Here is a 26,031-nt window from a genome sequence, read left to right as displayed (position 1 = left end):
AAAGGGTGACAGAAGTTTTGGTCTTTTCCCACAAAAAACAGCATTTACTACCTCCCATGTCCAGTTCCAGGGAAAGACCCTGCCTGTGGCTTCCCTGGGATTCATGCTCTCTCCACCCCAGACGTGCAGAGAAACAACCCACTGATGTGTGTACATAAATTCTCCTGTAGGCTCTTTTTGTGTACGAGAGCATGCACACATCACACAAGAAAGCAGCCCCCCACCCTGCCAGCATGCAAATACCCTATTCAGCAAGAGGCTGGGGAGGTGGCCATGCACTGGGATTCACACACAGGCCCCCTCACTGCACCAAGCTCTTCTTTGCTAGGAAGGTGCCCACTTCGGGGTCTCTTAGTGCCCACATCTCAGCTGGCAGGAGCCACTGACCCCAGTTACACACTGAGCCAGGCCATTTTGAGCAAGGCAAGGAACCAGCCCTTCAACTGGAGGTGGTTTTCCTAGACAGCATCTCTACCAAGGTGACATGCTTCCAGGACATTGCTTGCTCCATCTCCTATGTCTGCATGCTACAGGTCTCCCATAAATACCTAAAAATACCATCAAGATTTAAATCTCCAGGTGCAAACTAGCCAGTATTGGCCAATACTATTTTGAGTTTCACTCCAGTCTGCATCTGCCACAAGCTCTTGTACTATCCATTCACAAAGAGCAAGTTAATTAACATAATATTACTCAGAGCTAGCTCGTTCCTGGCTATCAGTATCATCTAATCAGTGTCCTTAACTGAAAAGTAATCTCTGACTTGATCTTTCCTTGGCTACCGAGCAGTGCCTGAACAGAGAGGGCTTTGTTTTGAGTCACTAGACACATGAAGGTCAGCTCCCAACCTTTTCCTGGCACTGCCCTTGCCTTGGAGAGCAAGGTAGAGCCTGTTTTCATGTCGTACCTTGTTCTTTTCTTCTTGGCTTTGACATGAAGATATCATTTGTCCTAGGGAGTCACTCCCCAGGCTCAGAGTGGGCTCAGACATAGAGCACAATATGGCAAAGCAGCACCACGAATGTACATCCTGGGGGGCCAGTCCTGAACACACCAAACCCATCACCTACCCAGGAACATCCAACAACCCACCTGGCCTGACAAGAAGTCATCTGCCATGCAGTGAGTCCATCACCTGCAGAAGATAAAGCCCAGCCAGTTTTGTTTTGGCAGGATCCGTTCACACCCTGAAATAAGGCACAACAGAATATGAAATCCAGATGACAGGAGGACCCGCATCTGCTACTGCATTGCACAATTGCAAGCAGGACTTGTGTTTGGGTTGTGTCAGGCACACAGGCCAACTTGCAGGAGGAGGACAGGTTTAAGACCATGAATTCTGCTGATTTTACTAGGCAAAGATCTGCACCCTTCCACAATACAGATTCTTCTCCAAAATTATATACTATATATATAATAATTTTATACATATACACACACATACCTTGAGATACTGTTATCATAGCATGTCAACACATTTCTGCAAGATTTTAAAAGCAGGCAACCAGTCCGTATGACATGGGGTTTATGGGATTTTATTTTGGAGAAAGTAATTTGGTAAGTGTAAATTGATAGTTAGGCTGATGGAAAGCCAGACTGATGTAGGTGAGCATTTTTCAAACAGAGATAGCTGTGGGTGGGGAAGACAAACCTTTTATCTTTAAAAGATTAAAAAAACCCCCAAACCTTTAAACATGATGTTTTAAGAAGCATCCAATTGAGGGAAATCTTTAAGGCAATTTTAATAACGATTAATGAAAACACGCATTTTTCTATTGCAAGTCTGAGTGGTGTTAACCCAATCATTACCTACAGCTGGATTCTACAAATCAGACTCATGTTGGTTTCATAAGTCACAGCAGCTCCTCCACACCACATATATTCCACCTTCTTCAGCTCTGCACCCTTTCCACAAGCAAAACACACCTCCACCTTCATCCCCCAGTGACTATCAGCCTTACCCCAGCCCAGATCCCCTCTGGTCCACTAGCCCCAGCCAGCATTTCTCCAAGACCACTGAGCCCAGTGACAGAGAAATTTCAAGCCATAATTTCCCCAACCTGTCCATACCAGGACAGGTCCAACCTTTTTCCCTACTGCTGTGGAGCCTTCCTTTGTCAAAACCCCAAGCCAAGAGATATGATTTTGTCTTTCCACATCATCCACTCAGAAGTTGGGTTTGGAGACAACCAGCTAAAAAATTGTGCCTAGCCAACATTAAAAAATACTAATACTTGTAACAGGTATCACCCTGATGCTTTTCAAGAGTAAAGTACACACAAATATCAGTCTCTATAAAGAAATTCCTCAACACATAATTTCCCTTAGAAAGAGCAAGTGCTTTAGAAACACAGCAAAACTTGTACACAAGCACGTACCCTGCTGTCCTGCACAAGATCGTCTCAAATCGGGCCAGGCAGCTTCCTAGGACATGTCTTCCCACTTCCTCCCAAACCCAGGCAACCTGTGAATCCTGCTTTTATAGAGTTTTACCCTCCCTCCTGCAACACCTTTACGTAGTGACTCACTATTACACCCAAGATGAACAAGCAGGCACAGATGAGATGTTTCTACTGGAAGAGAAGACCTTGAAGTTCGATATAGCTTATTTAATTCTCCATGAAAAGCCTTCTCCTACATGTTAGACATTTCTTTAGCCTTCTTTCTGTGCTTTTTCAGATGATGTTTGATGCAACTGAGGCCAGATAAGGGCCCAGAGATGGTTTGCAATCAAAATGTTATTGCTGAGAGAAAACAGAGCTTGTGCAGTGGTTAAAAACAAGCTTTCATTTTGGGGAGCAAGAGGAAACACTCAGCTGTAGGATGACCAAGAACATGGTCCTGAGCAGTTTTGGTCAGACAGGCTGCCCACCGCCTTGTCCCAGGACATGACTGGGTGACTGAAACAAAATGGACACTTCTGGGCTGGGGCTGCTGAGGGTTTTGCAGCAGTTGCCATTCATAGGGTCAGGTGCTGTGCTCTGCTGTCCTGAAACAGAGAAAACCCCCAAACTAATCCAAGAAATCCAGGCTGTTCCTAGGAAACTACCACTTGCAAAATAAAAATCACAAGTTTTCTTCACACAGTCACACCATTTTAGAATCTTTTTTTCTGCAGGTTGGGCTTGGAAAACATTTTATAGCACAGGAACAGAAGAGCAGTGACAGATGAAGGGCAGGAAGGAGAGAGAACACCTTGTTTTGAACATCTCAAGAGAATGAGTTGTGGATCCCCAGCCACAATTTGGTGGCATCAGCACATATTTGAGGAACCTCTCCATGTCAGGGAGCTGAGATGAAAGCAACTCCTACTGGGAAATACCCATCCATATCTTTCAGGCTGTCCTAATACGGAGTTGCCCATGGCCTTGCAATGGACAATTGGGGTTCTCCAGGTGAGAGCACTTATGGGGTAACCTGGCCTGCAGAAATGTTTTCCCACTCCTGCAGCCACCCTTCCCTGGAGGAGGACAAATGCGTCCCAGCCATGCTCACTGATCCAAGGTGGAAACCAGGGATGTGAAGGTACCAATGAGGTCTGCAGGGCATCTTAAGCCAGGAGCTCGTGTGTTCAGGAAAATGTTTTCCTACTAACCTGGCTGCCTTGGCTTCTCCAGCTCTCCTTCAATGCTAAGAGCACAGAAACACTGTGGGCAGCTGTAAACATGAATCAGAGTTTTCTGGTGCTACAAGTACACATGAGCCCATGCAGAGAGCTGGCAAACATACAAAATACTTTACTTTTTTCTCTTTTTTACCATCCTTTCTACAAGATCCCTCCTTGTTGTAAAGAAGATTGCCTCATGTCTGGCCTTCCTTTTTCTTTTGTCATTTTGGCTGGGAATCATCTCTGCTGCCTACAGATGTCTGTAAGTTCGATGTTCACAGCTGAGCCAGTCCTGCAGATCCCCAGCAAGCCCCTCACTGCTACCTCAGGTGGGAGCCAGAGATAGATGTGTCACCTTACAGATCCACAAATCTCTTTCCGTTGGGCATGGAGGACCCTCGAGGGCGATTTTAGTCCCAGACCAGAGAATATTTGATATCAAAAACCCAAGGAGCAGAAGCTTCCCCTGCAGTCTTGCTATACCCAACACCTTGCTGACTTTGGAGATTCAAACCTTTCCCTTTCCAAGTCAAGGGGACACCCCATGCAAGAAAAGACCAGGCTCTTTTTTTTTTTTTTTCCCAGAGATTTTTTTTTGTTTTTTTTTAATTTCATCTTGGTACGTGATTTCTGACAGCATGTCAGCATCTCCCGCCAGGTCAGTCATCTCCGGACCCCGCTACATTCAGTGTCAGATCGTACAACGGCAATGAGCCAGTGTTTTCAGCCTCACAGTCACTTGCATGTCTTTACGGGTTGTCACTTACATCATTTGTGAACAGCAGCACAAAAGGACACAACGCATGAAAACAAGAGTGTGGGGATGAGGTGAGGGTCAGCTGAAGGCTCGACCCTAAGAAGAACTTTCCCCAGGTTCCCACGGTTCCTGCAGGGATGAACCCACGCACAGGGTGGGAAATGCAGGGCTCTCCCTCCTTTCTCCTTCGCCCAAGGGGTGGCGATACAGGCTGCAGTGTTTTCCAGAGCCAGGACAGCAGTTCACACTGGTCTAGCACCCATATTTGAGGGTACAGGACAGGGTCGCTGGCAGGCTGGGTCCTGCCATGGGAAGGAGAAAGGTGATGCAGAGAAGCATGGCTGAGCTTCGATGGGCTGGGATGTCCACCAGCTCCAGCAGCATTGTCCACCCTGTACCGACATGTCCAGCAGTGGGGACAGGACCTGGCCACCATGCTGCCCACATCGATCTGCTGGCAGAGGAGCCGGTCCCTGGAGCCAGGCCTGCTTTGGGTTTCAACTGCACCTCAAAAACAGTGGAGCAACCTGAGAGCACCAAAAATAACCAACCCCAAAACCCAAACCTATCACCTGAAATGAACTGATGTTCCTTCCCTGCCACTGGGATTTGCAACCTAAACATAATGTTTATAAAAAGTAAATTATTTCATCTTATAACTTAAGTGCATTGAGTATTTCCTTAAATATGGTTCACGCTGAAAATAAAGTTACTTTTGCTGTACAGTAAATTTCTGATAGAATTAGAAATAAACTTTGTTGATACAATCTGGCTGGTGTGGCTGTGCAGTGTACCACCCACAGCCACACGGCTCTGCACACACACACACACACACACACACACACGTGCGTGCCCACACACACATACACACACATAGCCCCATCCTCAGGGACAATGTTAGGGGTTTCTAGCTTTCTATATTTGCATGGGAACATCTATCTTAAAAGTCCCTGTGTTTAAACAGCAAGCACTCAAGCTGGTTGAGGAAACAAGAGGGAAAACCCCGCAGTGAAATTTTCCCCGTGTTTCCCCAAAGCATTGTCAGCTTTTCAAATTTCAAAGCCTGGCTGATGCTGTGGGTTCCCTCTATGAAGATCAGCAGTTTGCTCTTTCTGCTGCTTCCAACCGCAGGCAGTGCTAAGGAGATATGGCACCAGGATGCTCCCATGGGAAGGGATTCCCCCTCCCCCTGCCTTTCCCCCTGCCAAAACGAGAAATTTGGTTCCCCTTTTGAAATTTGAAAATCCACCAGCCAGCAAATTCCAATCCTGTACCTAATCCTAGGCTCCTAAGAGAAACATGAAACTACGCAACCCATAACTTAACTCGCTCCTTGGGAAACCCAAGCTACAACATATTGTTTGACAGCATCCCAGCAGTCTTGCTTCCCCCTCCCTCCCAACCCCGGGGGCTCTGCAGCCCCTCCTGGGGCAGCTCGGCGGCATCGGCTGCCCTGTGCCGGGGACCACGCCTTGTTCAGGAGGTGAAGTAGGAGTTCTGCATAGAGTAGAGGTGGTCGATGGGGTTCCCCACTCGTGCCTGGAGTGGCCCCGCGTCTGCTGTGGCGAGGAAGCAGTCGCCCAGGTTGCTCAGTGAGGTATCATCACTATCCAAGTCGTGGAAGAGGGGCTCAGCACCTTTGGAAACAGGGAAGCAGCAGAAAGGTTTCAAAGACTACATTCTCCTCTGAAATCTTGACAGTGCCCGGTAGCCCCCAGCCTCTTCAGTGTAAGGATTTAGGGGTGAGGGGACTGCCACCTTCCCAGAAATAGCTGCCCTGCCCCATGCACGCCCCCACCACACAGCCTCCCACCACAGTGCAGCATCTCTTTGAAGGAGAGAAGGCAAGAGGCAAAGCCCAGAGCCTTACCATAGGGGTGCATGTGGTCTCCGGGCATCTGCGGCGGGGTGAGCCCTTGCCGGAAGGGGTCGGAGCCGTAAACGCTTTGCTCCATGCCCAGCAGCTGCTGGGGCGGGGGCAGAGTGGTGTAGGGGTTCAGCATCCCCTCCAGCCCCGCGCTGCCACCACCGTTCGTCTGGGCTGGAAGAGAGGAGCAAGTCACTGGTGCGGTGGGGCTGTTGCTTTTTCGGGGGCCCAGCTCCTTTGGGAAGCCCAGAGAGGGCTGGGAAATAGGGGGACCCTGAGTGCAGGGAGAGCTGGGTGCGAGCGGGGTACCTGAGCTCAGTCGCTGTGTGTTTTGCTGATCCTGCTGCTGCTGCTGCTGCCTCCTGGCGAGCTTCTTCATCTGGGCGAGAAGAAGGGGAAAAACCGGGGTGAAATCATCCTCCAGCCAAAGTAAGGAGGGAGGGGAGGCCTGGCACCGGCTGCTGTTGGGGAGCTACCCCTCATACCCACCTTTGCTCGCTGGTTCTGGAACCAGACCTGTACCACACGGACACTCAGCCCTGTCTCAGCTGCCAGCGTCTCCCGCACCTTGGAGAGAGGAATGACAGCAGCGACTCAGCCCACTCAGCTTTTCAGGGGGAGTTTAGGAGGGGATAGAGCATCTGAGGCAAGTCCTTGCCCAGCATTCAGGACATGACCAGGGGCTGGAGGTGGCTGAGCATGGGCCTTTCTCCCCATACCTTCCTGCAGGGCTTGGAGGAGACCTCAAACGATGCCTTGAATGCCCTCCGCTGCTGTGTGGTCAGGATCGTCCTGGGTCTCTTGGGCCGCTTGTGATCCTTCCCGTCCTCAGTGCCCTTCCCCGAGGCTTGGCCCATTTTGCAGATGCTGTCCTCATCATCACTTTTGCCTAAGAGGGGGGAAAAATAGCAGGTCCTTTAGAGACAATGGGCAGTGCACATCGTTTTCCAGCATGTCCAAAATAATCTGAGGGATTTAATACACGCTGTTGTTGGTGGGGATCTTCTTGTGAATGTGCATGAGGAGCTGAGGTTTGGGGCTGGCTGCTCCATGGCACCTCAGAGAGGGGGAGAGCTGCTGTGGCTCCTAGTTTGGGGTTGCTCAGCCAGCAGATGTGTTTTCTGGTTCTTCTCTTCCCCAACAGTCTGAGCAGCTGCAATGTGAAATCCTGGGACATCTGATGTTCCCTCCATCAGACCCAAATCCCTGCTTGCTCCACAGTGATTTCCTGCCAGGTCACAGCTGGGGTCACATCTGGACACACGGGTTGCATCTATGAGAGGGGAGAGCAGCTACTGAGGACCACTGTGCCCCTGGGACTGTCCCCCAGCCCAGCTGGTGACCAGGCATCTGGTCCCTCTGCCTAGACAGCCCAGTCTGGGGGAGATCAAGGTGCAGGGTGAGTAGAGATGCTCAGAGAGGGCAACACATTAGCCAAGACATCACAAACCCCTCCTGATTTGCCCCACCATGGAAGTCAACTCAATTTCGAGCACAGACTTTTAATAACAAATATAAGGGGCAGCACCTTTTTGCCTGCATTTCCCCCCTTCCATTGAGTTGTAAATCTCCCTGGACAGAAGCCCAGGCTACTTCAAACTTCACCCCTCAGGTACTTGCTGTAATGTGCTGCTCTGATGCGTTCCCAGGCACTGGTGTGTATCTCTCCACTGCTCTCCACTACTCAGGGCCTCAGGACCTTTGGCACAAGCGACTCCAGGAAAGCAAGCAGTGCTTCCCTGTCTCTTACCAGCCCTCCTCATTTACTGCATTGCCACTGTGTCAATGACCTTGCTTGCTCAGCTGGTGTGGGAGGGCTGTAATGCAGGTTTGACAGCACAGGTCCTTCCCTCTCAAGAGCCATAAAATCACTTGCAGCCTTTTCAGGAAAGCTCCTCCAACATCCATTTGGGAACCAATAAAAGAGCTGAGGTGCTGGTCTGATACAGACACAGGTTACAATGCTGTGCTTGGCTCAGGTCCTATCCCAGGGCTGCCACATCTCCAGGAGATGGGGTTGTGAGCTTGGCCCAGAGTTCATAGGTAAAGCAGGTCAAGTCGTACCCCATGGCAAGAGCTAATCATAGATCACACACATCAGAAAAGTGTAAATCCAACAGCAGCCCCGTTGGGAATGGTGAAAGAGAAAAGCAGATCTTTGGGGAGAGGGGAGGCAATGATCCTGGGGGAGTGAGGATGCTCTTGAGTACTAGTTACCCCATCCTTCTATGCTGCTGGGCTCTCTCCTGGGCTCACCAGTCAATACGGAGACCGTCCCTGTGGTGAAGGCTTGGACAGGAAGAGATCTTCACACTGGCAGTACCCAAGGAGCCTGGAGCTGGGTGCTGGCTCCCAGGAACCAGAGCCTTGCTGCTGCTGTAAGCTGCTTGCTTCCTCACAGCACATCCATGGCATGCCCATAGCAGCATCAGCAATGGGGAAGACAAACTGCTGTTTTCTTGCATGTCCCAATGCAAGGGAGGTAGTAACGCAGTAGGTCTGAGAGCCCCAGTACTGGGGACTGCCAGGGTGTGGAGTCTCTGATGGCTAATGAGGCTGAGCAGCTGCCGGCTGCTGCCTCCTTCTCAGTGCTAGCACAAGCAAGGTCTCTGCTCTGCCATGCTGCCTGCTCTCCTGAAACCTAAAGGAGTTTAGTTTTGATGGAAGGGTAGAGATTCTTACAAATATTGGGAGAAGGAATGTCAACCAGTGGAGACATTTCAGTGCCTGAACCCCTTTGCACCCTAACACAAGTTGAGCATCCCAATCCCCTCCAGTCCAGAACTTGGCAGGGGGGGAGCCAGAGGCTCATGGACTCCATCAAGCAAGTGATGCTCAAAACCCATGCCAAGGGGGAAAACCTATTCAGAGTAGCCCCCCTGAGCCCTCCCCCCACAACACCTGCTCCCCAAATCCCTCCCAGTGTCAAAGGAAAAGAAGGAAAAGCGAAGCCGGATTTGGCGGGGTATTACTTTTAATTAACTCTCCCTTTCAAGCCTTTCCCCACTGAAGAGGGGGGAGAAATTAATGAGTGTCTGGGGCTGCCCCTGACGTCACCTGGGAAGGGACCGAGGCGATAGATATTGTGTGATGTGCCCTCAGTCCGACCCGCTGAGCCCGCATCCTGCCACCGGGGCCAGGACATTCCTCGCTTGTGAGGATTTAGGGAGAGGAGAAATGTTAGGACGCTTTTAATTGGAAAGTGGGGTCCTCTTTCAGAGGGGCTTGTTTACTTAGGCTGGGCGACGGAGGCTCGGGGGAGGCAGTAATTGAAGTAAGGGTTTGGGAGATTACAGACAACATATGGCTCGCTTTTTATCTGTGCTTTCTCATAAAGTGGCCTTTGGTGCACAGCGGCTGGGGGGAGGGAGGGCAGGGGGCTTCAAAGCAGTGAAGGGGGAGACGGGGAGAGGCTGGACAAGCACATCGCATGCTGCTAGTGAAGGGCATCCAGGACTGGTGCCAGAGCAGGGACAACCCTCTGCATCCCCTATTGTGACAGTGGGGTCCCCGGGGTGGGGGGATGCAGCAGGAGGGGGCAAAGCCACGCCATGCTGAACATCTAGGTGGGATGTGCACCTGGGCTGGCCCCTGCCATGCTACCATCCCTAGAGCCATACCACTGAGAGAAACTGTTGGTGGCCACCAAAACCAGGCAGGGACGGCAATGGGGCTAAGATATGGGGTCTGCAGGGAGACAGGAAGGGCTGCCAGGGGGTGCTGGGTGCTTTGGGTTGGGTTTCTGACCAGCCAAGGGGTTGCCATGCTCTTCTGACTTTCACACTGGCCCTTCGCATCTCTTGTGTTTCAGCTGGAGTTTCCACTGAAATAAGTATTTCCCCTGGAGGTTTTTGCTTGTTGAAGCTCTTGGTTTGGCCAGAGCCCCTGGAAGCAGGGCTGGACCATAGGCCAATGAGTCACTGGGGAGGAAAAGCTCCCCAACCTTTCACAAACTGCCCTTTTCCCCCACTAGGAATAGACCCAAACTGTTGTGACCAATTCACTTATTTTTCTGCATCATGTCTTCTCATTGGTTCCTATTTTAACTGAGAGTTTGCACATCCCAGAAGGAAAAAATAATAATTCTTCAATCAATTAAGGACTTTCCCAGGGCTAAGGCAAGAGCCAGCGCCAGCATGCCAGATCCTGCTGCTTTCCTGCCTCTCCAGCTCCTCCAGAGCTAGACCATCACTCACCAGCTCCCTTCAGCCACCTCCTCCCATGGCCTCACTCTTTAGTTTTTAAACACCATCACCGTTATTTGGGGGGGAGGATTTTTTTCTTTCAAGAGAGCAGGGTTGCATAGCTTGAACAGAGCCAGCTGCAGGCACCACTGCAAAGCAGCTGGGCTCTCACTGCAGAGGAGCATGATATTAAAGAGAAACACAGGCTTTGGGCAATTTTTGCTCCATACCCACCAAAACTACCCTTGTGCCCCCATGCACCTTCTCACAGCTGCAGCACTGCCTGTGCCTGGTGGTGAGCACCGGGCTTTGCTGTGTCCGTGACCTGCCCTGCTTCACACCTTAACAATCCCCTCCTGAATGGGCTCATAACGTTCATTTCTATATTTTTCTAAATCCAGTGCTTTGCCCTAGAAGGGAAAAGACAGGCTCCCCCCAGCTTGCCAGCAGTCCTTTCCAGAGCTTGGCATTTCGAAGGTAAATCCTTCCCTCCGCAAACGAGGATTTTCCCCCAGCAATGGTTTTTAAGAGGAGCCAAGCAACCCAGGCACACAGTGTGGGGCCGCGCAGACTCACGAGCAGCAGGGCTCTGCAGGGACAGCGTTAATATGAGGATCCCTGCTAGCAGATCATTTCCAACCCCCCGGCCCCTGTTGCTGGGCTTTCTCACTAAATTTGTCTTCCTGGGAAACATTCAGATTTGATGTGCATTGACTGTAGATGCATACTTTAATGCTGATCTGATGCTCTGGGCAACCTAGCCCAGCAGTGACACCCTGGCTGGAGCAGGATGACAGCGCCCTGCCCACCTCCAGCCATGGTGCCACTTCTCCTGCAGCCCCCCTTGGCTCTGCAGCGTCCCTGCAGCATCACCACACTGGCTCTGCAGTCTGGCTCCAGCCATTGACTGACTGGGAAGCCACTGGGAACACAAGATTTGCAGGCTCCCTGATGCCAGCTCATGTTTTAGCTCTGTGCCTCAGTTTCCCCTCAGCATTAAAAAGGGTGGCTACAGCAGAAGCAGCTCACTTCTTGCACTGAGCCTTTCCAGAGTCTCAGGCAGGGATGGTGAGGCACAGGGGAGAGACACAGAAAGTTTACCCCAAGGAAATCAGTGGGGTGCTTGGGACTGTGATTTTTCTTTAGGAAGAAAACTCTCATTTATACCAGGGGCAGCTCATCCATTTCTCCAGGTGAGGAGGTCAGAGATGTCACCTTCAGTCAGCATGACTCTTTCCCAAGCCTGGGGATGCTGTATACCCCTTGGGATGGGGTGCTGGTGCCCAGCACAGGCCAGGAGCACAAACCCTTACAGAAACAAGCTTCATGAGATGGGATAGTCCCCAGAGCATTCTCCAGCCCTGCAGCCCTTCTGCTGCCAAGGTCCCTGCTCACACCCTTGCCACTGAGGTGGGAGAGAGTCCAGCTGGAGGACACAACAGTGCTTATAGAGCTTTTCCCTTTGGACCATGGGGCAGAGGTCAGGGCAGCAAGCCCAAACCTTGCCTCCAGACCCCACCACTCTCACAGGGGCCTCGGAGCGGAACCAGCCAGGGAGACGCTGGGCGCGGGCGGCCCCTTACCAGAATCTGACAGAGCCGGGCTCACCAAGCTCAGCAGCTCCCGCTCCTTCTCGTAGTCGCCCTTACAGAGGAGCTGCCCCTCCTTCAGCACAAACTCATCACCCTTCTGCAGGCGCCGCTCGCAGACGCAGCAGCAGAAGCAGCGCAGGTGGTAGACGCTCTTCTGGGCACGCATCACCAGCTCGCTGGGCGCGATGGCCTCCAGGCACCCGCCACACTTCACTGCGAAGAGCCTGGGGGAGCAAGAGGAGATCCTGCTGGGATGGCTGGCAGCACCGCAGCTGCACCCGGAGGGTGGCACAGTGCTGGGAACAAGGGACAGGGACAGTGGAGGGGGGAGCAGCCATTGGTACAGGATTGCTGTCACCCTGTTGGTGCTTTGACTGCTTTGAGGGGCTGGGCACAATGGTGCTGGCACCCCACAGTGACACAGCACGTGCTGCATGTGTCAATAGGGGATGCTCTCTTTAGGTCAACTTTGGCATTTCTGGTTGACATGTTACCAGGTGCTCACCACGAATGCTGTCAAAGGATGAAGACCTCAGTGTCCAGACACTCTGAGGGAAAAGCAAACAGATGTCAAACCCAACAGTCAAGCTACCACTACAAGATGTGGGATGCATCGCCTCTACATGAGTTTTATCAAGCCAAGCCAACATGTCCACCTGCCTCCAGCTTACGCCTAGACGTAAGGAGATGCTGGAGATGCAATGGGGCCAGTGAGTTCATCCGTGCCTCTCAACAAGCACCTCCAGAAAGCATTCATGCTGTCAGTCACCCACAAACCTCCCTGTCTCTCTGGCCTGGACCACTGGAACAGCCCTGTTCCTGCTTGCAAACACATCAAGAATGTCTAATATATCATAAAAACTCTCAACAGCAGCAAGTTTTCAGTTAAGGCTGGTGACAGACTGAAGACTTGATGTGTTAAAAGGGAAAGAAAAAGCTCAGCTTGTTCCCTGACATTGATGTGACAGTGTTTGAGGCATCCCTAATTGTACAGTTTCCAGGTTTCATCACACTGGCTTTATACTTAAAAGACAATAATAATAATGACAGCATAACACGTAGGTTGAAATAGAGCTTTTCTTTCTCTGACTTTAAATGTCCTTACTGGGAAGCTCAGTAGCATGATCGACGTTTTACAGCTGGGGAAACTGAGGTGAGCAGAGTGAAGGTGGCAGCATCAGTGTTGGCTTGAGAGGACTTGGAGGGCCCTGGAGCTAAACTCTCAGCTGGAGGTTTTAAGTGAATGGGATGTTTCCCCAGTAGAGATGTTTGAAGGTACCAAAGTAGAACTTTTTTGCCACCCCCAGCTATCTGTTTTTTTGGCTTGGACCCCATAAAGAAAAAAAAAAATCACTGTTTACCCAGCCTTGTCCTAAATATCTGTGGGAACTGGACATTATTATTCCCCTGTCTTGATGACTTTGTCCCAGAAAGAGAAGTCAGAAGTCAGCACACATCCTGCAGAGGTTATCTCCGAGCATCGCCTGTGTCCCGGCCCAGGAATGCCCCAGGGACCTGCCGCATGGGGACCGCTGCATCCAGCCTTCCACTGGCCCCAGACAGTTCCCACTTCCACAGTCCCCATCTCAGGTGCCATCCCCAGAGGAGATCTAAGGGGCTGGAGGGCTGTGGGGCTGGTGATGGCTGGCTGGGGAGGGGAAGGGCAGCCCTTCAGCCTTTTTCTGGCTGTTACAAAAAAAACACATAGGAAATGATAAGTGTTGAGCCAGTCCCATTCCAACAAGGAGAGGATCAGATGTAGGCAAAACCCTCACAGCTAAACCTTCAGAAAATGGGAATAATTCAAAAATGTTCTTGTGAATAGTTCGATAGCCCATAAAACAAGGAGAGAGGGGGCAGAGCAAGGCACACCTGTGTCTTTATGCCTCAGAGGTAGCTCCCAAGGTGAAGGAGCCTGTAACACCAGAGATGCTGCTGAACAAAGGTTCCCCAGCAGCAAAGGGACATGCATCTTGCTGCAGCCCACATGCAGCCTCTGCTCCTGTGAAATCCCAGCCAGGCTTCATTTCACTTCTTCATTTCACTGCTTTAGCTGCCCAATAGCTGATAAACAAGATGGTCAGCTGTGTGAACTGCCGGAGGGGCACAGGCAGGCTCTGCTGTGCAGGCAGCAAGCCCAGGAGAGTCGGCAGCAGCTGGTCACATCTGTGCCTGTCTCATCAGAGATGAGAGCTTGCTGCGTGGAGCCAGTGAGCCTGGGCCAGGCAGCGTGTCCCACCAATGCGAGGGTGGCAGATATCTGCAGGACCAGAAGATAATGCCTGCCTCCCTGCGCCGACAGGCAGGGTCAGCCACAGAGCATCACCTCCCAGTGCCCCGTGCCATGGCTGGTGAGCACCGAGCAAACTGCTGCCCACCAGATGTGTGCAACAGCTGCCAGCTGTGCCCACCAGCCTTTGGTGCTGAGTGCCAAGGGTTCAAAGGGTTGGGAACAGGGCCCCCAAATGTACCCTGCTTTATTGGTGTCGGCTGCCTCCCACCTTGGGGGTCCTCTCACGGATGCTTCATGCCAGCATTTGGTTTATGCTTGCTCCCTCCCAGCTTTCCCCAAAATGGTGGCGGCAAGCACACAGATGAGGTGCATCACTCTCCCCGTGCCAGACAAATCCTGGGCATGCTCAGTAAATGGTAGCATCCCACATGAAGTAGGAAAGAGCTGTTATGAAGCTTTTATAAAACATTACTGTCGCTACAGAAAGTGAAAAATGATCAAATAAAAGGTGGGGGAGTTTATAATTCTAGATAATGCCATTAGTAGCTTTTATTTTTATACATTAAACCTTCATTTCCCAGGTTTACATACAACTGTCTGTCTCTAAGATGTATGTATTTCTAGCATTCCTGGGACTGCCCTGGGACGAGTGGGATGTATGCTCTCTTGAAAGCATTCCTTCTGAAAGGTCGGGTTTTTTTCTTGTTCCAGCTCTGAGAAATGGAGGCTTGTGTTAATATTTCTGTAGTAATTTTGTCTTTAATTATGTTTCTTTTATGTAAAAGTGGAGGCAATTTGTATTCATCTGGTAACACATTCTCATCCTGTTTAAATTAAGTTCAAGCCCTATCTGTGGGGATTACTAACTGCTCTCAGTAATAAAATATTGATAAACTATTATGTTACTGCTATCTAATCTTCATGAATGAATGTGGCCAAAATCTCTACTTCCAGGGCACTGATCAGAGAGCCATAAACCTTTGCCAATTAGGCACAGCAGCACCAACTGAGTGATAGATGTTTCTAAGCCCAAAGTGTGTCGCAAAATAGGAAGGTGTGAGATTTAGGCAAATGGCTGCCTAATATTAGACACTTAAAGCTGTACTTAGGTGGCTGAATAAATGACTTTATTTCTAAACTGCTGAGTGCCCAACAGGTCCCGCTGAGGCATGCCAGACAGACCAGGCATCTTTTGCTGCCCAGTGCAGGACTCCCCCCTCCCTGGGCAACATAAGATGCAGAGAAATCCCATAAAACCTCTTCCATGGTATCACACTGTAAAAAGCTTCTTATAAACCTACAATAAACCCAGATCTTAGGCACTAAAAGGTCATGGGCATAAAAACTGCAGCCTACCACAGGTAGTAATGGGGAGAGAGCAAAGGGCATCACTGGTGTCCCAGATCTCTACAGCCCTGGACAAGCCCTGGACAATACCAGCTCCTCTTCCTGGGGACGAAGAGCATTGCACAGATAACCCCCTGCATGGATAATCCCACTCAGGAATAACCCCACATAGGGGTAGCCCCATATAGGATAACTCCAGCATGTCTAACCCCTGCATGGGTAACCCAGCTGAAACACCCCTGGTCAGCCTAAGATGGGCCTGAAGGAAAATTTTCTTCTAGTACCAGATGTAGCAAGTAGTTTAACATTTTCGCCTGAGCAAGACACACTAGCCTGGATCCAGAGATGTTTTCCTCCACCTCTGGGATCTTCAGCTCTGCGCTCAGCTCCCTCCTGCTGCAGGCAGCAGGCTACAGAGCAAATACCATTTTTTTCTCCCATCTCTACCTCTTTGTGCCTCCCTGCAGTTGCAAAGGGGACTCTGAAATTACATTTTTCTCTACAGGAGGCTGTACAGAAGAGAAGAAGAATGGGCTCTGCACAGGGACTTCAACAAGTTTTAAACCAAGAACAAACTACGAACCCCTAAATTGCAACAGGAGCACTTTCATTTCTGCCACCCTAGGGATACTGTGGCATTTACTTCTCAGTAGATTTTTTTTTCCCCTCTATAACCTCCTCCCCTTCAAAAGCTAAAGCAGGCATGGCTGGCAGACTTTGGGTTTGTTTAACCACATATGAAGCCAAGAGGTGCAGGGCACTCAGACAGGGTCACCAGCTCAGCCCTGTTATGCTCGGTGGAAACTCAGCCTGCCACGGGCGACTCAGTAAAACCCTTATCAAAGCACTGACAGCAAATATTTGTAAATAAAATCAAACCCACTCAACTTAGGAAGAACTGGAACAAAAATATGGTGATGCAAGCAATTTTTATCACAACACATAACTTTTTGTTTCTGATCTTAAAAACATCCCTGTTCCTGTAGTAATTAATCTGCATTAAAATCTTTTTTTAATAAAAAAAAATCAAGTAGGTCCCTTTTGAAATGACAATCTGCAGTTTTGAAACAGAAAGGTGGTGGTGGTGGTGTGTTTCAAGAAAAACTTGGAACAAAATATTTTGTCATTTCCGAAAGTGCAACATTTCTGCTGGAAGACCCCCAAGCCAGCTAGCAGCATTACAGACATCCCCCCTTCCCCCGCGCCACAGTCCACTTTTCCATGCAATTGCTCTTCCTCGAGAAAGCCATCCCAGACCTCTGCTTTGAGGTTTCCCATCTGTGCAGCATCACGGAAACCTAGAAATTTCTACACGTGACCAAAGCCACCTCTGGGGTGGCACACCCTGTCCCCAGGGCACCAATGGAGGGGGAGTGGCACAGGCAGCCCCAGTTTCCCATCGCAGTCACCATCCCCTCTTTCTTCCTTTATTTTGAGGTGACAGCCTGAAAGGGGCCGTGATTGACGGGCGCTTCCCGGCTGCTGTCTGTCTGCGTGCGCCGCATACAAACGCAGCCCTTCAGAGCTTCCCCAGGGGGTGGCGGGTCAGGGACGCCATTATTAAATACTGACGGACAAATCTCAAACGCCACGCAGAGGCTTGGTTCAGGCAGCAGGTAAGGCAAGGCAGCTCTGCTGGGCGGAGGGATGCTCTCCTCCCTACCATGCCAGCCTGGCTCCAGGATGTGGTGAGAGGGGCAGGGGCACCTGAGCCATCCTGAAGGCTCTCGGGGTGGGCACTGGTCCCCATGAAGTGGTGCAGGCAGCTGCCCTGCCAGGCACCTCCCTGCCAGGGCTGCCCACAGCAGATGCATCCACAGGCATGCTGGGTTTTCCAGCACCCCGGTGCGGAGACCTGACCAACTCACCTCCTGCTTTCACCATGGCCCAGGAAGAGACTGAGCAGACCCTGAATGACCCATCAGAGGTGCAGGAAGCTCCAGCCCGGCCACGCTCACAGCCATCCCCAACCAACACCTCTCTGGAGAGCAAAGCTGTCATGGAGCCGTGACCTTGGCATGGGGATGAGCTGATGGCCACGCACAGTGTGAGGGGTGTGGGAGGAGGCTGGCAGCAGGTGTCGGCGGCAAGCCGCAGGGCTCCATGGGGAGCGAGGACACCAGATTGAGTTGTCTTGGCACCGAGTCATCTTCTCACTCACTGTCACTTGTTGGAAGAGGGGACGGCAGCACACAGTTCTCAACAGGCTGGCAGTGAAAAAATGACAGTTGCTGTCAACCCTCTGCACCCATGGCTTGGGAAGGAGTCCTGCTGCTGCTGGGCTCATGCCACCTTCTCCCCTTCTCCAGCCCCTATGGGGCATGGGCCGCTGCTGGGAAGGAAGGGTCATGGATGCACCCCCTGTGCATGGTGCCTGCGAGGACATCCCCCGGCCACAACCATGGGGGGACCACCTGGACCCTCAGTCCCAGCAGAAGAGGTGCCAAGGCCATGGGAGCAACTAGGAAAGGGCTGCGTCCATCTCAGTACTGCAGAAGGCAGGCTGGCACATCCTGGGGATGAGGAGAGTGACTGGAGGGCAACCTGGCACCAGCAATCCTGGAGACCTCCAAATCCGCCCTGGGTCTCCGGGCTCCCAGGCTGACAGAGGAAAGCACCCACAGCTGCCCTCGCCTTCCCTTCCCACACACCCCAAGCCCTCGGAAAGCTCTCCAGTGGGACAGACGAGGGATGTTTTCCCCAGCACTGTTCTCCTGACCCTTCCCCGTCTCCCAGCTCCCTCCCCCCGAGGCGGACAAGTGTTCGCTTTACTGCCTGGCAACGGGGCCAGGGCTAAGCTTGCTAAAATATGAGTGTTTTTTGGCTGGAGTACCAGAAGACTGCAGTCCTACAGAGAGAAAAAAATTGAGCACTCCATGCCATGGCTCCAGAAAGGGGGAGAATTAGGTTTCACACCGAGCAGGCTGGACCATGGCATTCTTTAGTTAATGCTTAACAAACGCCCAAACAAAAGCGGCCAACTTCGCTGCATGTTTGTAAAATGTATTCTCAGCAGATTCGGGTTTATTGGAGAATTCACTCGCTTTGCAGCAAGTGGCGTTTTCCTTTTTTTTTTTTTTTTTAATTTCCCTTCTCCTCCCTCCCCCCCAGCTCTAGCCCTTCTCATTCCTGCTGTTTGAATGCGTTTTCTGACACTTCGAGAGGACATGGCAACCAGGCTAAAATGGGCTTATTTCATCCCAGGGACCGATGCGAGCTTGCCTCCATGGCCCCAGGGTGCGAGCTCTCCCCAGGGTCTAGTCAAGCCGCTGCTGGCAACTGGGGATGGCAACTCCAAAAAGCCAACCCTTGGCCTCTTGCAAATCCATCCCTGAGCAGTTGGCTGATGGCTGTGTTGTCTGAAAGGCCAGGGAAAAGTGATGAGGGAAGGTGAAGCTGAGGACCCTGCTTTTCACCTTTCTGCACCTAATCCAGCTCGCAGGGTCTTCAAAACCAGTGGTCTTTCTCCATCCAGCATCCCACTCTGCTGTGCATCCCAGCCCTGCACACCTCCCTGTCACAGTGACAGCTGCCGCCAAGCACTTCTTGCTTTCAAAGGCAGAGCTGCTCTTGGGGATGGCCAGGGCATGGAGGAGGAGGACAGCTCTGTCCAGGGACCCCAGAGACTTTGGAGGTGTTGAACTGGGGGTCCACTCATGGGTGACCTGCAGCAGTATCCCTAAATGAGTTCCTACTCTGACGGGAGCACCTAAGCAGGTCTCATGACCCCTCCTGGATCCTGGTACCATGGCAGAGGACACCAGTGATGATGGACATGCTGGGAAGGTGACGGCACTGCATCCAAGCCCAAACACCATCCCAATGGAGACAACCCAAGGATCGATCCCATCCAACACAGCCGTTCTGCACCCCAGCCGATGCATCTCCCACCAAGCTGAATTTTGAACAGCAACCCCCTCCCTGCCCTGTGCCCCCAAGAAAACAAGGATAATTGAAAAACCACAATATCACTAGTCAAATTTAATATTGAGAGTGAGTGAGCGGGAGCCAGAGGTCAGAATTAATTACACCCCACCATATTTCAGCACACTGCCGTGGCTCCGTGTCCTTTCCTTGGGGAGCAGTGCTTCCACAGAGAGGTCGACAGACATTATTAGAAAGGACTGATTTAAACGTACCCCCAGGAGCTTTTCAGCTTGTCTCTTCAGAGCCTTTGTTTGTACTGAGATTAATGGGGAGGCAAATGATGGAAAAGCAAAGTCACCAGGAGCAAGAGGATGTGCCATCGCCACCACCACCCTGATTTGGCTGGCTTTGTAAGCAGAGCAGGAATAACTAGAAGAGAAGGAAATGCTGTTTGTGTCATTCATTTTGTGGATAAAAATGGGATGTTCTTTAAATATTTGTTTTTTTCTTTCGAAGAAACAGAAATCCTGGCTAAAAATCCTGCAGGCTGGTTTTCCTACCCCCCCGAGGATTTTACACACCTGCTGGTTTTTCAACATGCTGTACCATGGGGGAAGGAATAATTTTGATTCTGTTCCAGCTTAGGATACCCCCTCTTGCATGTTATTATATTTGTCTCTGAGTCTGTTGTGATGGAAAATGAAAATATTTGTATCTTCCATTCTGAATTTCAAAAGGAGTGTTAAAAAAAGCAAAACAAAACCAAACCAAACAAACAAACAAACAAAAAAAAAAACACAAAAAAAGAAAAGAAGAAGCATTCAGATCAAGTGGAGAAGTTGTGATATCTCCTTTCTTGGGGATAGCCAGCACTTGACTGGTCCCAGCCCTGAGCAGCTTGAAAGGAAGGGCTGGGGACCTCAAGTGATGCCATAAATTTACATCCACCTTGTACTAACAGGTTCAAAAAGGCATCAGGCAAATCCAGAGAACTGAGCTCAACCCCAGCCTGGTCCCACAGGTCCAACCTCATGCTCGGGATGTCCCGAATCCCCCACTTCCCAGGGCATCACAGGCTTGCTTGGCTTTTGGGGGGCTTTCTCAGAGCATCACCACTGAGGGCAGTGCAGGTGGATGTGCACTGGGTCCAGCTCTGACGCTGGGGCTCCTGGCCACTCTCAAGTCTCCTAGGCTACAATCAAGGCTTGCATTTTTCTTTATTAAACAGAAAACCCATGTTCCCTTCAAAGGCTCTCTGAGCATCCGGGGACGGTGCCATGGGAGCCACCATTTCCCAGGTGTTTAAAATTCATGGGGCATTCATGCCAATTTGCCAAGGTGGCAAACTCTCATTAGGAGGTGGCCAATATCCTGTTGAGCTTCCCAGCACTCTGGCAGCTATAAAAATCACTCAGCTGTATAAAAGCTAAACAGAGTAAACCAAGTCGGACACAGAGACCAGCTGCTTCAGACCAGTTCAGCAAACATAGATCTGTAGGAGCACACTGGGCACTGCCAGCGGGGAGATATCAGTCTCCTGCCCGGGTTATTTCTTGCTTTATCTTTTATTTCCATGTGGCCCAGCTCACCCTCACACAGGGTTTTGCATAAATATCATGAGCGTGTGTTGTCAAGTTGTTGGGATGGGGTTTTGATTTTTTTCAATAGCATTTCCACAATGGAAAGCAGCTGTTGTGGTTAACAGGCTGCTCCGAAGCAAAAGCTGCGCTGCACATGGAGGTATCTCAAAAGAGGCATCCTTCATTCATAGCTCCGTGCACTAGAGAGCACTATAACATGTGTTTCGATGAAGTTTGTTAACTACTCAGCTAAACAAGAGTGCTGGAAATGCCAGAGGAATATGCTCTGGAATGAATGGAAATATTCATCCAAAAAGACATTAAATTCAAGCCATCTTTTTTTTTTTTTTTTTCCTTCCTCTGCTGAGCTCATATTGCAGCTCTCTTCTAGCGTGTGCTCTCGGGTTGGGGCTTTGGGAGAAACAAATGCTTGGGGCGCATTTTGCAACCTCAGCGGCACCCCAGACAGGGCTACAGTAACAGATGACAGCACATGGGGGGTTTCTCATGCCATCGGTGGCCCGGCGACACATCAGCAGAGGCAGTCCGGCAATAGGCAGCTCACTCACTGTGATCCCAGCAAGCGCCCAGCTCCCAAATGACATCTTGTGCGTGGAGAAGCAGAGCTCCTCTGCCTCTCATGGATCTGAGCATCAGCTCCCCAGAGGTACTGAGCATCCTAGAGGAGCTCAGTCTCATAATAAACGGGGATAAAAATCTCAGGAAAATTCGATTATCAAGTGTTTAAAATTCACTTGCTTCTCTGGATCTTTCTCCTCTTCAGTCTGGGGAAGTTTGGGAGGAAAGTCTACATTTTTAGCCAACACTCCCTTGAAAATTCAGTATTACGCCAATGCGCATACAAACGTCTTTTTGATTTCTGTGTAGTGACTGCATTTCAAGGTGCCTTCAGTAGCCATGAACACCCCCAGAAAAGTCTCTAATTGTTGCCAGTAAATGAGAAGCAGTCCCAGATCATGACATCAGAGGGGTCAGTATCCAGCATGGGAGGAAGATGCTGAGAAGGCTCCAAACTGGCCTAAAGGTGCTCAGTGCCAAAGCTGGTTTGGAGTTTTCCTATAAAATCATTTCACTTCCTTCTAATTGTTCTATTATATATATATATATATATATATACACACACACACACACACACATACACACATGTATGTAGATACATTATATTATATGTTTTTTTTCTGAGAAGTCTGTTTTCCACAGAGTTCTTTCAATTCAGACATGAACCCAAAGGGACCTCTCTGGTTCAAGTCACTTGGGTACCGAAGGGCTGTGCCCAGGGATGCTGAGCAACTTGGGAAAGAAGGACCCCAGCATTCTGCTTCCACTTTGCAAAAGCCCTGGCTGGACCCCATCTCACCACTCCCTACCCAAAACATTTTTCTGGAGATTTTTGATCTGAAAAAAATCTTGGATTTTTTTTTCCTTAACCGTTTTGGTTTCCAAGCCAAGGCATGCTGAGCTGAGTACTGATGCACTGGAATTTCCTTCCAAATGAGAACCATCAATGCTTTGCCCCATGCACCCCTTGCATCCCACAGCACCCACGTCCCTTCCCAGTGTGCTCCCATGGCTGGGGCACTGGCGAGTGCTGAGTGAAGATGTGGGAGAAAAGAGCAGAGACCCCTATCAGGGGGGACCAGGATGCAGGGACAGTCCCGCCCCCTGAGCCACCACCGGGGTCATGCTGTGGTCGTTGTTGCAGGGGTGTGGGGCCAGTGCCCAGCTTGCCAGGCTACCTAAGACAGGTCCCAGCACTGCTGAGGAACCAGGATGAGCTTTTGATGGATTAGACAGTAAAAGCAAACACGCTTTCTCTAGGAAACAGGTTCCTGCTGCTCGTCTGCTCGGGGTTATCACAGCGTTGGGGGCAGCAGCCCTTCCCAGCAGCCTCCGGCGGCAGTGGAGGCAGGATATTACTTTGTTGCTTATTCATTTTATTGCTTCTCCTTTCTAAATATTTGCTTGGCAGGGAAAGGATTCCCTTTACACAGTATCTGTTTTTACAGGTCAATTGAATTTCTGGCGCTCTCAATCCCTCTTTCCCTCCAATTGCATTTGCAAAACAAATATTGATTGTACCAATTAGCTGCGAACCCCTTGTGGAAGACAGATCAACGCCTCCAGCCAGGAGAAGGCTCTCCTGGCCCCAAAACATGTGCTAGTAGATGGAGCCGGTGGGACGGGAGCCTGCAGAGTGGCAATGTCAGGGCAGGGCTCTGCAAACCTCCAGCAGGACCCTCTGGAAGACAACAGCAAAAATTATGCTGCTAATCCTTCCAGCGAGAAGGCAACATCTTTGAAGGGTATTAAATTAAAGCTGAGCTGTCCCCTCACACCTGGGACAAGCATAAACTACCACATGCCTATTGTTCACTCTGGAACCTAATGATTTCAACCAAGGGAGACCACAAATGCCACCAACAGTAATAACAAATGCATCCAGGGGTAGGTTAGATCCAGTTATCCCCAAAGCCACCCATCCCCAGCAGACGTCTCATTTTTTTCACCAAAACACTGAATGCATTAGCTCACTGGGGCAGAGTTGGGGCAAGAAAGACACCTTCCTCCTGCTATTCAGGTACTGGGGAGTTCCTTCTAGCTCTGCTCTTTTGCCTGGTGTGCGATAAGCAAGCAGCTTTGGGCAACAGCATGGACACAATTCTCCTGACTGTCCCAGCAACATTTGCTCACCAGAAAAGATGGCAGATGCCTTTTTTTAAGGGATGGACTACATCCCAATGATGGACTACACACTGGGGTGTTTTGCCACAAAGCAAAGGACCACAATGACACCTTTCAGCAAAACCATGTCCTTTAAATTTTAAAAAAAAAAAGTAAGTTTTTCCCCCAAAATGTCTTTAGGGTTTGCCTGTGCAGTCCTGGGCTTTTCAGAGCTGCCTCACCAAAAGCAACAGGCATGTCCAACCCAAGCACCACGTTACACTTTTTCACACTGATTTCATTGCTCTGGGTTTTATTTGTGGTTTCTTTGGGAGGTTTTGTCAAAATCCTCGCTGCCACAGGGAGAAAGGAAAGATGTCTCGGTGGAAAAATCAGTCAGCATTAAAAACTTGCTGTGTTTTGCTCCAACGCATTCTAAATAACTTTAAAAGAACAAATGAGATCACTGAATTGCACGGTGGTGCAAGTCACAGTAGGGATGCTCTTCACCCTGCACACGGATAGCAGTGACAGCCTTTAGTGGCTCTTATCTGCCCTCGGCTGCTGCTGAGACAGGGGTCCCCAGCAACCCGCTGGCTTGCCAGTGGTGAAGCATTCAGAGCACACTGTTAAATGTGTCCTGCCTGTGTCAAAAGTCACAGCCCAAGGCAAAGGCACAGGGGGGAGCGGCAAGGCGGAGGGCTGCTGGATTAGCCACCGAGACTGAGTCCCTGTCTGCATCGTGCCGGGGGTGGGATGTGGACTACCCTGCTGCAATAGGAGAGATGCTGCGCACGGCGAGCAGCCAGTCCGCCCTGGAAAGGAATCCCAGGCTGCCAGGGATGCCCAGCCTGGGAAAAGCCTCTTTCTTCATCTCTGAACCTCAAAATGATGCTGCAAATCCCAGAAAGCAGAGACAGACCACAGCCTCCTCGATATCCTGTGCAGACTAAGGAAGGAGGACTGCCCAGCCCAGTCCAGGAGTGCAGGACTGGCCCAGCATCCAGAAGAAATTATTTTTACCCCAAAACGTGGGATGTTTTTTCTTTTTCCTCATTTTTCTCTGAATCACAGCTGGGGGAACTCAGATTCCCCCTGCAGGGCTGAGGTAAAATGAGACAAGAAAACAGCAGTCACCCTCCCACAGCCAGACCCAGGGCACAGGGTCTGGTACACACGGGGGTGTCAGTCCCCCCGCAAGCTGAGCTAAAGCCAGGACAGAGATGTCGATATAAAAGATGTTGACATATAAGCTGTTGATACATAAGATGATCCCATTCAATGACAGCATGCACACATCCCGCATCCTGGGGCGGAGGGCAGGAAGCAGATGCCTAGCTAGAGAAAGCAGGGACCAGCCATGAACCACTCACACTTCTCTGCAGCTTGGACAAGTACAAGGGGGTTTGGCTCTGTGTTTTGGGCTCAGGCCCACCTCTCCAGTTTAAAGCAGTTGAACCGAGCCCAAAGGCCCATTAAGTCAGTCTGCGTGGAGATGGTTTCACGGCTAGGACATTTAATCCCAACATGATGTCGCTGTTTCTCTTTGCATCTACGAGGGATCCAGGGTGACCGAGAGGAGGCAGCCCCCATGGCCAGGGCAGTTCTGCCAGCCCCCAGTGTTTCACCTGAAATGGGTGACAACAGGTGCTGGAGGCCCTGTGCCCAGAGCCTGAGATTGGGTGAGAATCCCATCTTTTCACTATTTCCCTATTACCTCCTCCAATCTTAAACTGATCTCCCCGCGTTGCATCAGGAACGGGACCTCTTGGGCCTGCAAGTCCCATAAACTTGGAAACAAGCAGACAAAGGCAAAGATCCCAGTATTTACCCTTAATTCATGTCAAATGACATGATGGGAAAACCAAGGTCAGGAGTATTAATTTATTTTGCCAGCCTATCTCCTGGATGTGCAGCGCAGAGGCAGCCTGAATCCCCCTCCCTTGCACCAAGCAACACGTGCATCCATTCCCTCCCAGCGACATCCCTAAGAAGATGTCACCACGCCACCTCCCAGCCTTACTGAACCCTCTAAAGGTCAGCACTGAAGGCATGTCCACCACATATGGTTATTAGTTCTCCATGGGTCCGTCCATCCCTCTACTACAGCTGGGTGAACAATTCACAGCGCATAAATTTATCTAGCAGATCTCAGCCCACGTGCTGTTTGCTAACAGTCTGTAGAGAGGCTATATTTTATCCCTTTGGGTTTCTTGGCCAGCATTCAAGCTCCTGACCCTGATTTATTCACAATCGGTCAAGAGCCACATTTCATCTCCGTAGTTCACGTCTGCACAGAGCTATTTGAAGCACGT

General features: G+C 50.5%; 1 protein-coding gene across 2 annotated transcripts in view; it reads right to left on the bottom strand.

Annotated features, from left to right (window-relative positions):
* Nucleotides 1-304: 304 nt before the first annotated feature.
* The window catches only part of LMX1A (LIM homeobox transcription factor 1 alpha), a 48,051-nt gene continuing 22,324 nt past the window's right edge, over nucleotides 305-26,031 (bottom strand). The window contains exons 2-8 of one of the 2 annotated variants that reach the window (XR_003398921.1): nucleotides 11,999-12,231; nucleotides 6,951-7,120; nucleotides 6,721-6,798; nucleotides 6,541-6,610; nucleotides 6,235-6,405; nucleotides 4,756-6,001; nucleotides 305-316 (exon numbers count right to left, since the gene is read on the bottom strand). Coding sequence is in view for 1 of the 2 variants with exons in the window: in XM_026853846.1 (XP_026709647.1) it covers nucleotides 5,841-6,001; nucleotides 6,235-6,405; nucleotides 6,541-6,610; nucleotides 6,721-6,798; nucleotides 6,951-7,120; nucleotides 11,999-12,231 (883 nt within the window). In the remaining variant the exon portion in view is untranslated. Of the gene's footprint in view, nucleotides 317-4,189; nucleotides 6,002-6,234; nucleotides 6,406-6,540; nucleotides 6,611-6,720; nucleotides 6,799-6,950; nucleotides 7,121-11,998; nucleotides 12,232-26,031 lie in introns of those variants that run through there. The other variant, XM_026853846.1, reaches the window with a different exon arrangement.

Source organism: Athene cunicularia, assembly GCF_003259725.1.
Source record: "Athene cunicularia isolate RWA chromosome 8 unlocalized genomic scaffold, athCun1 chr8_part1, whole genome shotgun sequence".
Classification (NCBI taxonomy): Eukaryota; Metazoa; Chordata; class Aves; order Strigiformes; family Strigidae; genus Athene; species Athene cunicularia.
This window is presented reverse-complemented; position numbering and strand designations above follow the sequence as displayed.